At 52.7% G+C, this 12,966-nt stretch overlaps 1 protein-coding gene across 2 annotated transcripts; it reads right to left on the bottom strand.

Annotated features, from left to right (window-relative positions):
* Positions 1-1,166: 1,166 nt before the first annotated feature.
* Positions 1,167-12,784, bottom strand: SDSL (serine dehydratase like). Of its 2 annotated transcripts, XM_082853511.1 has the most exons (9): positions 12,765-12,784; positions 9,673-9,795; positions 9,136-9,330; positions 8,956-8,995; positions 7,524-7,663; positions 6,272-6,360; positions 5,310-5,537; positions 3,443-3,567; positions 1,168-2,414 (listed from the first exon to the last, which is right to left on the bottom strand). In XM_082853511.1, the coding sequence occupies exons 3-9, from the start codon at positions 9,307-9,309 to the stop codon at positions 2,221-2,223; spliced, it is 990 nt and encodes a 329-aa protein (XP_082709637.1). In that variant the 5' UTR covers positions 9,310-9,330; positions 9,673-9,795; positions 12,765-12,784; the 3' UTR covers positions 1,168-2,220. The 2 variants fall into 2 exon arrangements, with proteins under 2 accessions (XP_082709638.1, XP_082709637.1); XM_082853512.1 differs by lacking the exons at positions 9,673-9,795; positions 12,765-12,784 and having other exon boundaries at positions 1,167-2,414; positions 9,136-9,324.
* Positions 12,785-12,966: the final 182 nt, after the last annotated feature.

Genomic DNA, 12,966 nt, shown 5'->3' with positions numbered 1-12,966 from the left:
TGCCTCCGCCCTGCCCTTGGCATTCCTTGGGTGTCAACCAGGAAGGGCTACTCCAAGGTAATTGACATGTGTTATCTGGACAGGGTCAACAGGCCCCTCGGGTTCTTATCTCAAGCTTGCCGAGACCAGGAGAGGAGCAAATGGCAGCTGAAAGGTCTCCCAAGAGTGCAGCCAAGGACAGGAAGCCTGAGTGGGAGACAGAGCACCTGGAGTGGAGACGGGCTCTGCCACTCACCTGGAGGAGTGTGGGGTTGGGGAGACGGTCTCTGGCTGAAGCAATCGCAGGGGCTTCAGGGAGGAGGCTGCCTTTACACTGGGCTTCGAAGAATGTGTAGGATTTAGAAGCGTAGAGGGCATGGCATGCAGGAGGCGTGGCTTAAGCAAAGGAAAGGTGGTAGGAGAGCAGTCGTGGTTAGAGGCACAAGCCCAGGTGTTTACATAGCAGCGTTCCAGTTCGGCTGTGTGACTTGGAGTAAGTGCTTGACTGCTCTGTGCCTCAGTCTCCTCATTTGCAAACATGAAGATTATAATAGTATCTACCACATAGGTTACTGCAGGATTAACTGAAATGACTGCTGAGACCCGAAGCACACAGTAGGTGCTCAACACAAGACTAACTACTAGTTCCCCTGCACCCCTCACTGTTGCAGGAGGAACACTCAGGAAATGGTAAGAACTAGCAGTTATTGAAAGACGACACCTGTGCCGGGTCCTAGGTAATCTGCAAACAACCCATTTTACTAATTAGAACACTGAGGTACTGAACCAGACCATCATTTACTCAAGGCCACCGTGGTAGTGAGCAGGAACAAAGTTCAAGCTCAAGCCTGGCTGTGTCCCGCTCTGGAGCGCTCAGTGTCTATTCCAGGAACCCACAAGGACACCGGGCTGGGTCCTGGAGCCTTCTGGAGGGACAACCTTGAATCCTCAGCCTGAGAAAAGGAGGAGACGCCTGGTGGAGGGAAGAGTTTGGCCACAGGAAAGGAGGTGGGAAGCAGCAAGTGGGCCTCCTCCAGCACAGAGGGGCAGCCTGAGGCCCAGAGAGGAGAAGGCACTTGCCCAAGGTCACACAGCCCTCATGAGGCAGCCCCTCAGCGGGAGCCGGAAGCTGGGTTCTGCCATGCGCTGTGACACAGGGTGGCCCCCACCCTCTCTGAGCCTTGTTTCCTGCAGCGCTGGGAGGGGTTGGATAGGGCTCCCCCCACGCCCAGACTGTGTGGGCCCATTCGCCCCTGGGACCTCAGCACTCCCCGGCTGGGTAGAGTCAAGGAGGACCCTGGGGCAGGTCTCACCTGCCTGGAGCCGGGCTTCCCCATTGGAGACAGTTTGCTGCCCCCTGGTGGCCACAAAGGATTCTACTTTTCTCTCGGTTTCCGAAGAGATCCTTCCCAGGGGCTGCAGGTGCCCAGTTTCAGGACCAGTGTCCACCCTCCTCGTGTCCAGACCGACCTGGAGGCCCTACCGCCTTCTCCAATGTCCCACCACACAAAGAAGGCGGAGGTCCAAGAAATACAGAGTCATGTCGAAAATCACAGGGTTGGAAACTGGCCGGGCTACATTCCAGCCTGTGTGACCTCGAGTGAGTTATGTCACCTTTCCATGCCTCAGTGTCCCCATCTGTAGACCAGGGACGATAATAATGGTTTATACTTCATAGTGCCTTTGTGAACGTTAAAGAGGACAAGGAATAGAAAGTTCTTAGAAGCATTTCTGGCACATGACAAGCACTTGAGAAAGATTGGCAATATTGTCCTACCAGCCCAGGCCTGAGAAGTGACAGAATGTCCCCCTCCCCTTCCTGAGCAGGTCCGCCAGGGAAGGGAAGCCCGGTTAGGAGCTCAGCATGGCCGGATTCCCTTAGGAACCAGAGTTCTGAATTCTTGGCTTTGTTGCACAAGCTGTGTCATGTGAAGAGAGTCACTTCATCAGAGTGCTGGCATCAGGCTGCTGTGTGCCTTCTCTGAGTTCATGGAGGCGGAAAAAATGGACCTGCTGGAGTTACACGCCCAACTCAGAAAGGGTTTATTGGCCAGAGCTGCAGGGAAGCCAAAGGGAGTTCAGGAGGGCTTCCTGCAGGAGGCAGCCAGCGTAGCAGCACAGGGCAGCTGCCACTGCCATCCATGAGCACAGAGGCCCTTCAGCCAGCAACCCCCTCCAGGGGTGTCCAGGAGCCTCCTGGGGATCACTAGGGACCAGCCGGCCCTCCTAAACCAGGAGCCCTCAGCCCTGGCCCAGCTGGGCTTTCAGAGCCTGTAGCTCTCCACTGTCAATGTTGTTGCCTCCACACACGATGACCACGACTGAGGCCGGGGAAGGGTGCAGGCGGCCCTCAGCCTGGAGCCTCCCCAGGAGGCCTGAGTAGATGGCGGCTAAGGCTGCCCCGCAGGCAGGCTCCACCAACATTCGCTCATCGTCTGCCCAGAGCAGGGGAACGGGGGTGGAGGGGGGGAAAGGGAGGAAGAACCAGTCAGTGCTCAGCAGGCTCTGGGCACTGCAATTCCATGAAGCCAGCCATCCAGGCACCCATCTTGCAATCCATCATTTGTCTGACTCTCTCTCCATCCATCAATCTGACCATCTATCCCTCCATCCATCCGCCTTTCATCTCTCCATCCATCCATCCCTCCCTCTATCCATCATTAGACTGTCTGTCTGTCCATCTATCAGTGTATCTATCAATCATTGTTTTATCCATCCATCCATTCATCCATCCATCCATTCATCCCCTATCCATCATTTGACTGTCTGTCTGTCCATCCATCAATGTGTCCATTAATCAATGTGTCCACCCATCCTTCCATCCATTTCATCCATGTCATTTGTCAATCCACTGCCCATCAATCCAACCGTCTATCCACCCACCCATCCACCTATTCATTATCCACCTTTCCACTCACTCATACATTCATCCATTCACTCAACAAATATTTATTGAGCGCCCCCTCCCTGCCAGGCCCAGTGCTAGGAAGGCCCTGGGGACACAACAATGAACAAGACACACCAGCCCCCGCCCTCATAGAGTTCACAGTCTAGTGATGTAGTTGGATAAGAATCTGGCAGTTATGAGACTGTTGGGATTGGTGCATGGGAAGTCTTCAACCCAGGTGGGGTGGGGGTGAGAGATCAGAGGAGGCTTCCTGGAGGAGGTGCCATGATAGCTGAGTAGCCCTTAGTTACATGAAACCAATAGGGAGCAGGGCCAGGATGGGCAGAAAGAGGGAAGAAGAGTGGGTGCAGAAGTCCGGAGGCTAGAGACAGCAGGACACACCCCTTCTTCACCCCCACCCTTTCCATCCTCTCAATGTGCACTTACTACATGATTACTGTATATCCAGCCCTGCGATAGGCACTGAGGATACAGACAAGAGAAAGCACACTCTCTCCAGGGGATCCAGGGACTTTGCTGGTTTCTGAGCCCGGGTGGGGGGCAGTGCTTACTCACCCAGGAACCGCTGCACAGCGCTCACGGCCTCAACATCCTCCACCACCTCAGAGAAGACCTTGAACTCCTTCGTACACGCCAGGGCCTGTGCAGCCACCGTCCTGGCACCCAGGCACTTGGCTACACTGCAGGAGCGGGCAGGTGGGGCAGGGAGGGCAGGGGTGCGGAGAAGAGCTGGGGACTCAAGTCTACTCCCCGCACAGCCCCAACCCTCCCCAGCCCCGGGCCCCCCTCCCATCCTGCAATGGGCCGGGGGCCCAGCATTTCAAGAGTCTCGAGCAGCGCCTGGCTCAGAGGCAGCACTCAGAAATTGTGGGTCCCGTGAACAGCTGGTGAATGCACATCACCCCCTCTGGCTCTGCAGCCGTGACTGTGTTGTTCTTGCACAGACCCCAGAAAGCCAAGCCTAGAAAATGATTTTTTCATTTTATTCATTAATAACCATTTACCATGTCTATGCTATAGCTAATATTCACTGAATGTTTCCAAGGTGCTGGATGCTCGGATTTTCCGACAGCGGTTTTGTTTGTTTGTTTGGTTGGTTGGTTGGTTGTGCCGTGCAGCACGTGGGATCTTAGTTCCCCAACCAGGGAACGCACCCGAGCCCCCTGCAGTGGAAGCACGGAGCTGTAACCACTGGACCGCCAGGGAAATCCCTGGATTTTCTGTCTTAATCCTTATGCTGTCCCTTGGAGTTAGAAATGTATGAGTTCCATTTTATAGGTCAGGAAACTGAAGTTCACAGAGGTTGAGTAACTTGCTCTAGGACACACAGCTCGTCAATAGCAGAATGTGGGCTCAAATTCAGGTAGCCTGGCTCCAGAGTCCACGCTCTTTACCTCCGTGCTTGGGATCACCTACCTGCTGGTATTTCCCTGAGCTAGGCGGTGTTTCAGGCCTGGGAGAGGCTTTGCTGAGCTCATAAGAACTGGCTCTGAGCCCTAAGTGGCCCAGAGTACGGACTCTGGTACCAGGCTGCCTGGTTTCAAAGCCTGGCTCTAAACTAGCTGTGTGACCTTGGAAAAGTCACTTCGCCTCCCTGAGCCTCAGTTTCCTCATCTGAAAAACTGGGCTAAGAACAATAGCTGATAACAATAGCTGATAACAATAGCTAATAACAATAGGCTCACGACGTTGTCGCAGACAATGAGCTAAAACATTTCAAGTGCTTAGAACAGAGCCTGACAGATAGTGAGTTCTACAGAAGTGCTGGTTGCAATTATTGTTATTGCTGTTATCAAGAACCAAGTCTGGGAGGGGAGACAGCAGTGAGTAAGGAAACACAAGAACAAGTAAATAAATGCCCACTGTAGGTAGACACTATGAGGGAGAACTTGGGAGGGGAAACTCCGATGACAGGGTTGTGGGGAGAATGTCTCTGAGGGGAGAGAAAACAGCCAGAAGAAGAAGAGGGAACCCTAGGACTTCTGGGCCGAGGACACAGCCCGTGCAAAGGCATGGCGGGAGGAAAGAGCATGACCCCTTCAAGGGACAGGAAGACGGGCCAGCGGCTGAAGTGGGATGGGGAGGAGTCTGATTGGGGCCTGAGAGCGTAGGGAACACACTGATGGGTTTAAGCGGGGAATGAAAAGTCCTGTAGCTCAGCCATGCAGGATTAAGGAGACCCCCCTTGAGGGGACTTCCCTGGTGGTCCAGTGGTTAAGACTCTGTGCTTCCACTGCAGGGGACATGGGTTCGATCCCTGGTCAGGAAACTAAGATCCCGCATGCCATGGTGTGGCAAAAAAAAAAAACTTTTTTTAATTAAAAAAAAAGGTGACCCCCTTGAGTGCCCCACTTCCACTAAGTGGGACTGGGAGGTCCTAGGGCAGCCTAGCGCCCCACAAATGCCCCCAGCCTATGCCTACCTGGTGATGTCCGGCAGTGTCACCAGCCTGCCTGCCTTAACGGCCGCATTGAAACAGTGTGCCCCTTGGGTCTCCATGGCAATTATGGGCACGTGCTGCCAGCCCACCTCCGCCAGACCAGCCGACACCCCGGCCAGGAGGCCTCCGCCCCCCACTGCCAGCACCAGGGCACCCGGTGGGGTCCCCAGCACTGCCTTCAGCTCCCGCACCAGGCTCCCGTGGCCTTCCCTGCAGGATAACGGAGCAGGAGAGAGGAGCAGGGGTGAGGGAGGCCCCAGTCCCACAGGCTCACAACCACACAGACTCCCCGCGTCGCCATCCGCCTCCCCACCCGTGGCACGTGGAGGGGAGACCCTGCCACGCTTAGTTCACTCAGCTTTCATCCACTCAGGTTATTCATTCACTCATTCTTTCCCCCTTTCATCAACCTCCCAGGCACATTCTCAATCCATTTAATCCATTCCACAACGCTGGAAAGAGGCAGCGTTCTTGTGTCTGGTTAAGGGGAGACCAGAGTAACACTTGGAACCAGCCCAACTCAAGTCCTGGACCTGGGACCCAAGGTCTCCGCCACTTACTAGCTGTGTAATCTTCAGCAAGGAGCTTGACCCCTCTGTGCCTCAGTTTCCTCACCTGTAAAATGGGCATTAAAAAAACCATGCCTAGGGCTTTGGGGAAGACTAAACGGGTGGAAAGTGTCCCAAAGTACACGCTCAGTCAAGGGGATTTATTATTAGCATTTCCATTTTACACATGTGGAAACTGAGGCACGGGTGGTGAGATGCTTTGCAGAGTCACACAGGTCACAAGTGGCAGAGGCGGGGTCTGGACCTCCATGTGCCTGGCTTCCAAGCCTCTTCTCCTCTTGGGGCCTCAGTTTCCCCTCTGTCCAGTGGGAGGACCCTGACTCAACGAGGGTCTCTCAGTGCTGAGTTCCATGGGGAGAGGGGCACCAGCCTTACCATATCAGGGGGTGGTCAAACGGGTGGATGTTCACCCAGCCGTCCTTCTTGGCCAACTCTTGTGCCCTTAGATTGGCCTCGTCCCAGACCTAAAGAGAAACCGAGGCCCTCAGAAGACGGGAGTCAGACGGCTATGGCGGTTGGAGCAGAGCCTGAGGTCTCCTGGATGGCTCCAGGGGCCAGTGGGCTGAGGAGACCCCCGAGGGTGAGACCAGAGCTGGTGTGGACCCAGCAGCCTCCTGGGACAAAGGCAGAGGCTTCCAAGGGGACAAATGGATGCCATGTGCTTTCTACAATCCAGGCAGGACCCATCGTGTTCTATTCTCATCATCTGGTTACCTGCGAGTCTCCCCAACAATATTTGGGGTTTTGTAAGAGTAGAGACCACGTCTTATTACCTCTGTATTCTTAGCACTGCCTAACATAGTGCAGGCACATGGTCTGTGCTCAGTGAATATCTGTTGGATGGATGATGGACGGATGGAGGGGTGGAAAAGAAGGCAGAGGGAGGGAGAAAGGGTGATGGACGGAAGGATGTTGAATGAATGAGTGAATGAATGAGTGAGTGAATGAATGAATGGATGAATATATGAAGGAAGGAAGGAGAAGGGAAGACAGAAAAGCAGGCAGGCAGGAAGGAAACTGTATACACTAAGTATTTGGAGACCAGCTTTTGGGTACCATGATATGGCTTTTAGTTTTAACCTTGATGGTTTTTAAAAGCCTGTTTTCCAGGGATGATGGATGGATGGATTTTTTTTCTTCTTCTTCCCAGGAGGGGGGAAGGATGACATGTTTGGGTCTCTGTTTCTTGGGTAACAAAGTGAACCAATGATATCCTTATCAGATGAATATCCTTTCATTTCGGGGTGGCCTCAGAATGGGGGATGATGCTGTCACCATCTTTCTTTATACTTTTTGTCTTATTGAAAGGCAAAAATTTTAAGTGGATAGTACCAAGAGTTAGTGAGGGTGCGGGGAGACAGATACACTCCTGGTAACCACCAGCCTCCTGCTTCTCTTGGGTTCACACAGGAAAAGTCTCCTCGAGGTGGGGAGAGGCAAGTTGACAGATCCCAGCCCTTAATACACAACACATCTCACTCACCCCTCAGCTCAGCCATCCTTAGGGATGACTGGGTCCCAGGCACAGTTCACAAAACGGAAAAGGAAACAGGATCTCTTGGGGCTGAGGTGGGAGTAAAGGGGGAACAGCTCCCTTCAGCTGGTCTCCCCTTCTTGAGGTCCTTACCTTTCCCGTCAGCTGAACTTCGGCCCCCTCCCCCTGCAGCCTGCTCACCACCTGCAGAGAGGTGCCCTCGGGGAGCACAATGGTGGCTGGGATGCCCAGCTTCCGAGCAGCGTAAGCGGCAGCGATGCCTGCGTTACCCCCTGTGGAGGCAGTAGAAGGGGGGGCTGTGGGCATTTGCATTAGCCTGTTGACACACTGCTCTCCCACCCCCTCCATTCCCCTTTGGGAGTCACGCCTTCCCGACACTTATATGCCCCACCATTGGCCCCAGAGGTGGACACATGATCTATGTGGAGCCAATCAGAGAACGCACTCACCTGAACCATGATTGGTTCAGGGATGAGTACATGGGACAAGCTGGGCCAAAAAAACCAATTCATGGATTGATGAGGCCATTGGGAAGGGGTACTCCCTTTTCACCAGGGTTGGTAGGATGGTAGGAGGCAAGCCTAAAACTCCGGATGGCCATCTTGCTACCATGTGGTCTATATGAGAGTAAAGTTAGTACAGAGGAACGACAAGCCAAGAAAAGGAGAGATACAGAGGAGAGCTCCTGGGTCCAGCTGTGCCTGAAAGCCAATTATCCCAAGAATTCTTCAATTCTTGGAGCCGGTAACTTAAACCCGCATGACTGGGGTTTTATCACTTACTACCAGGAGGCTTGAATGATGGGAAGGGGGCTGGGAGAGGACATACAAAGCAGCCATCTGACCATGACCTTGATGAGACTGGACCTTTAAGAAGAGGCCAAGGACTTCCCTGGTGGTGCAGTGGTTGGGAGTCCGCCTGCTAATGCAGGGGACACGGGTTCGAGCCCTGGTCCGGGAAGATCCCACATGCCGTGGAGCAGCTAAGCCCGTGCACCACAACTACTGAGACTGTGCTCTAGAGCCCGCAAGCCACAACTACTGAGCCCACATGCTGCAACTACTGAGGCCCACGTGCCACAACTACGGAAGCCCGGGCGCCTAGAGTCCGTGCTCTGCGACAAGAGAAGCCACCGCAATGAGAAGCCCGCGCACCGCAACGAAGAGTAGCCCCCGCTCGCCACAACTAGAGAAAGCCCACGTGCAGCCAAAATAAAACAAATAAATTTATTTTAAAAATAAAGAAAGAGGGGCTTCCCTGGTGGCGCAGTGGTTGAGAGTCCGCCTGCCGATGCAGGGGACGCGGGTTCATGCCCCGGTCCGGGAGGATCCCGCATGCCGCGGAACGGCTGGGCCCGTGAGCCATGGCCGCTGAGCTTGCGCGTCCGGAGCCTGTGCTCCACAACGGGAGAGGCCACGGCAGTGAGAGGCCCGCGTACCGCCAAAAAAAAAAAAAAAAAAAAAAAAAGAGGCCAAGCCCTGGACATCTACTGCTGCTCCAGCCAGGTCCTCCTCCCCCAACCCAGCCCTGAGGACCCGCAGGAAGTAGAAAGGGGTGGGCTCACCTGAGGAGCACACCAGGTGTCTGCATCCCTTTTTGGCCACCTGGGAAGACAAGGTATGTGGGTGGGGGCTGACCCAAGCAGGTGTCATGGAGGCCAACTCTCTCCACCCCTCGTCCTGCCCACAGCTGTCCCCTTCCATCTGTACAACCTCACTCTCCCCTCCTGCCCACACACCCTCACCTCCTGGCAGAAACGTCCAATGCCACGGATCTTGAAGGAGCCAGTCGGCTGCACATTCTCATACTTGAGGAAGACAGGCATGCCCACCACCTGGGACAGTGCCCAGCTCTCCAGCAGAGGTGTGACGATGTGGAAGTGCTCACCCTTGGCGCACTCCGCCAGAGGGCCCTCCATGCCAGCAACCACCTAGAGGGCCTGCAGGAGGGCACAAACATCATAGCCCAGGCAGCTCCAGCCAAGAGTCCCTGTGACCAGAACAGGGAACGGGGAGAGGGAGAAGCTCCTCCGCTTGGCGTCCTTAGTGCCATATGGCTGCCAAGCTGTGAGGCTCCAGGGAAGTATCCGCGCCTCTCTGGGCCTCAGTTTCACCAGCTGGACAAGGAGGTTTGGACTAGGGGCTCTTTTCTTCTGTAACTGGGGCTGCTCACAGCGCTGGGGATGGAGAACGTGGCCAATATGGTGATGAATGAATGAGAGTGGGAGAATTCATTCATTCATCATTCATTATTCATTCAAAAGACATTACTGAGCACCTACTATGTGCCAGGCAGTTCCAGGTTTTGGGTCCCAGCAGGGGACACGTCAGAGGCAGCCCCTGCTTTGCCGGAGCTCACGGTCTAGTTGGGGAGACAGAACCACAGAATTTCAAACAGGAGTGACCTAGAGGGGAGGGTATTATTTTAGCAAGGGTGGTCAGCAAAGCCGTCTCCCAGGAAAGAAACTTTTTTCAAAACTCGTATTATGGAAAATTTAAACACAGCAAAAGTGTCAAGAACTGTCTGACGAAGCTCCCGTGTAGCCATCACTTAGTTTCAACAATCATCAACGTGTGGCCTGCCTTGTTTTCTCCATATCTGTGCCTAATCCTCCTTGCTGTATTATTACTTTTTCCTCCGTTATGATTATTATAAATTTCCTCCCATATTATTTCTTCTGTAAATATTTCAGCGTGTAGCTCTAAAAGCAAAGAACTCTTTTGAAACATTGTAGCCACAGTTTCAGAACAGCATACATTTGTCCAAACTCTTCAAATTCTAACCTTGAGTAAGCTAATTTTATTTTATGGAAATTATGCCTCACTGATGTTTATTTTTTTAAATGTAATCACAGCGCCATTATCACGTCTAAAAATATTAAAATGATTTCTTAATATCATCAAATATCTGCTAAGTGTTCACATTTCCAATCATCTTATTAAATGTGATAAACCACCCGTCTTGCTGTTGGTGATGGTTTAGGGTTTTGTGCATTTTTGGTTGGTTGAGAGGTAATTTACTTTCTTTTGACCTGCAAGTTCTCGAAGGGGGAACTTTGAGATGAATGACAAGAAGAGAAGCAAGGGAAAAGCGTTCTGTAGGGGGAACAGCAGGTACAACCACCGCCTTGAAGGAAATGAACTTAGAGCGTTCCTGGTGCTGAGAGAAGGGACTGGTGGAGGTGAGAGTAGGAGGCGAGCAAGGAGAGGTGGTCAGGGATGTTGGGGAGGGCGTTCCAGCCCACGGTGAAGAGTTGGGATATTATTCTAATTCTACTTGCTATGGGAAGCCGCTGGGAAGTTTTAAGCCAGAGTGTGGATGAGTGAGTGAGTGAATGAACCAGTGTGTAAGGGCGAGAAGCAGAGAGGGAGGACATTAGAAGGGAGAACAATAGAAGGATTTTTTTTTTAAGGAGCAAACGCTCTGCCCTCCCACTCACCTCCCTTTTTTTTTTCTGGCGCAGAAAAGCATTGGGCCGCCCAATAGTGGGGCTGCAGTTCCATTATTTGCCACTAGGCGGAGCGCTGCAACCTCCCCCGCCCACCACAAGCCCAAGCTTCTCGTCCACCCTTGCTTAGTCAAGAGCTGGGCTCCCTGCTTCAGAGGTTTCCAGGTCTCCTGTCCCTGGATTTGACTCTGGGCCTTTGTTGGGATGGCCCTGGGGTTCCCCAGGCATGGCAAAGCCTGAACCACCTCCACCCAGTTCCATCCAGGGCAATTCTTAAGCGGGGCATGGCATTGGGGGAGGGTAGCCCACGGGTCACCCAAATCCCTCATACCCAGCCCTGGGCCTCACCTCAGCCCCAGAGCCCAAGAATGTGAGCTTTGGGGTCAATCAGAGACCAAAGTTAGAAACTAGCTATGACTTCTTGGCTGTGTGACCCAGACAAGTGTCTCAACTTCTGTGTGCCTATTTCCCCTTCTGTAAAATGGGAATGATAACATCCCAACTCACAGGTTTTGGGGCAGATTAATAATAATAGTAATAATAATAATAGCTATCCTTTGTGGAATCCAATTACCAGAAACTGACTGAGTCTTCTGGAGGCATTATCTCACTGGGGTCTTCTAACAGTGCTGGTAGGCTCATTGTTACTCTAGAATGCTTCCAAGGTGTAGGTCCTGACCTAGGAACTGGGGACACCATGGTGAACCAGACAGATATCTACTCCTGGAGGTGACTTATAATCTCAGAAGGGGATCGACATTCAACAAATAACTGTATAGACAAACAAATAATCAGAAATGGTGAGAACTGCTAAAAGGGAAACAGGCATATACGGAGTCTTGAAGAGAAGAACAGGGGACCTACTTTGGGTCAGGAGATCAGGAAAGGCCTTTTGGAGGAGGTGACCATTAAAACTGAAACCTGAAAAATGCAAAGGAACCAACCACACAACAAACTGGGAGAAGAGCTTGTGTATCACAGGATGATTGTGATGATTACGTGAGACCATAAAGTAAAGGCATCAACTCTGCTTCACATATAATAATAGCTAATAACTATATGGGACTTACTTTGAGCCAGGCACTATACCAACCACCTTATATTTTATCTCATATAATCATTACAATGACCCTGAGATAGGTTCAGTTATTAACTCCACTTTATAGACAATGAAACTGAGGCCCAGAGAGGTTAAGTAACTTGTCCAAGGTCACACAGCTAGAAATGGCATGGCCAGGATTCAAACTCGGGCAGTGCATTTTGGCATCTGTGTTCTTACCCACCATGCTTTACTTTCTCTTTTATATTAGCATTATTATCATTAAAGGTACATTTAGTACTTAACTTTCGGTTGTCCTTAGGAGCTAAATGCTCCTGCCTCAGTCCCCAGGCGCCCCCAGCCCTCTTGGTTATACCGACTGCCCAGAAGAGGACAGCAGGCGTCAGTCAAATGAATGAACCCCAAGCTGCCAACAGCCTTATCAAGCCCAGACGCCCAGGAGGGCACCTGCTACTTCTATGAATCGGGGTAAAAGACCAACTGACTACCTTTTCCACCTCCCTTGTCCCTCACGCTTTTCCCCAGAGGCCACCTGGTGACGCTCAACAGTCAGATCTCTGGTGCCAGGGCTGGGAAACCTCAGCCACCCCTTGGCTGGCAGAATGTCAGCCCCACCCCCCTGGGATCAGGATGTGCTCCCCGATCCTCAGGGTCCCAGATCCCTAGCCTTCTAGTCCAAGGCAGACGGGCCACAAGCACCCTGAGCTGAACCCATGTTCCTGGGAGGACTTCGGACAGTCTCACCCTCCCACTTTCTGTCCACTCAGCCGGAACTTGGCCCCAGAACTTTCCAGACTAGCCTCTACTCACATTCACAAATGTACATAGAGCCCCAAGGCCCTATTTGGGCCCCAGACCCCCTTACCTTCCTTCTCAACAGTCCCCAGACCAGCTCAGCCCCAGCCCACTGCCCACCAGCCTGCCTGGGCACTGGCTCTGCCAGCTTCCTGCAGCTTCCTGTGGCCTTGGCCCCTCCTCCTGTATTAAAGGGACAGCTCCCCACTGAAGGAGAAAGGGGACAAGATCAGCCTTCATTGCCTCCCGGTTTGCTGTCCGAGACATGTGAT

The sequence above is a fragment of the Leucopleurus acutus genome (assembly GCF_964270905.1).
Source record: "Leucopleurus acutus genome assembly, chromosome: 13".
Taxonomy (NCBI): Eukaryota; Metazoa; Chordata; class Mammalia; order Artiodactyla; family Delphinidae; genus Leucopleurus; species Leucopleurus acutus.
Note: the sequence above shows the minus strand (reverse complement) of the source record. Positions and strands in the feature narration are given on the sequence as shown.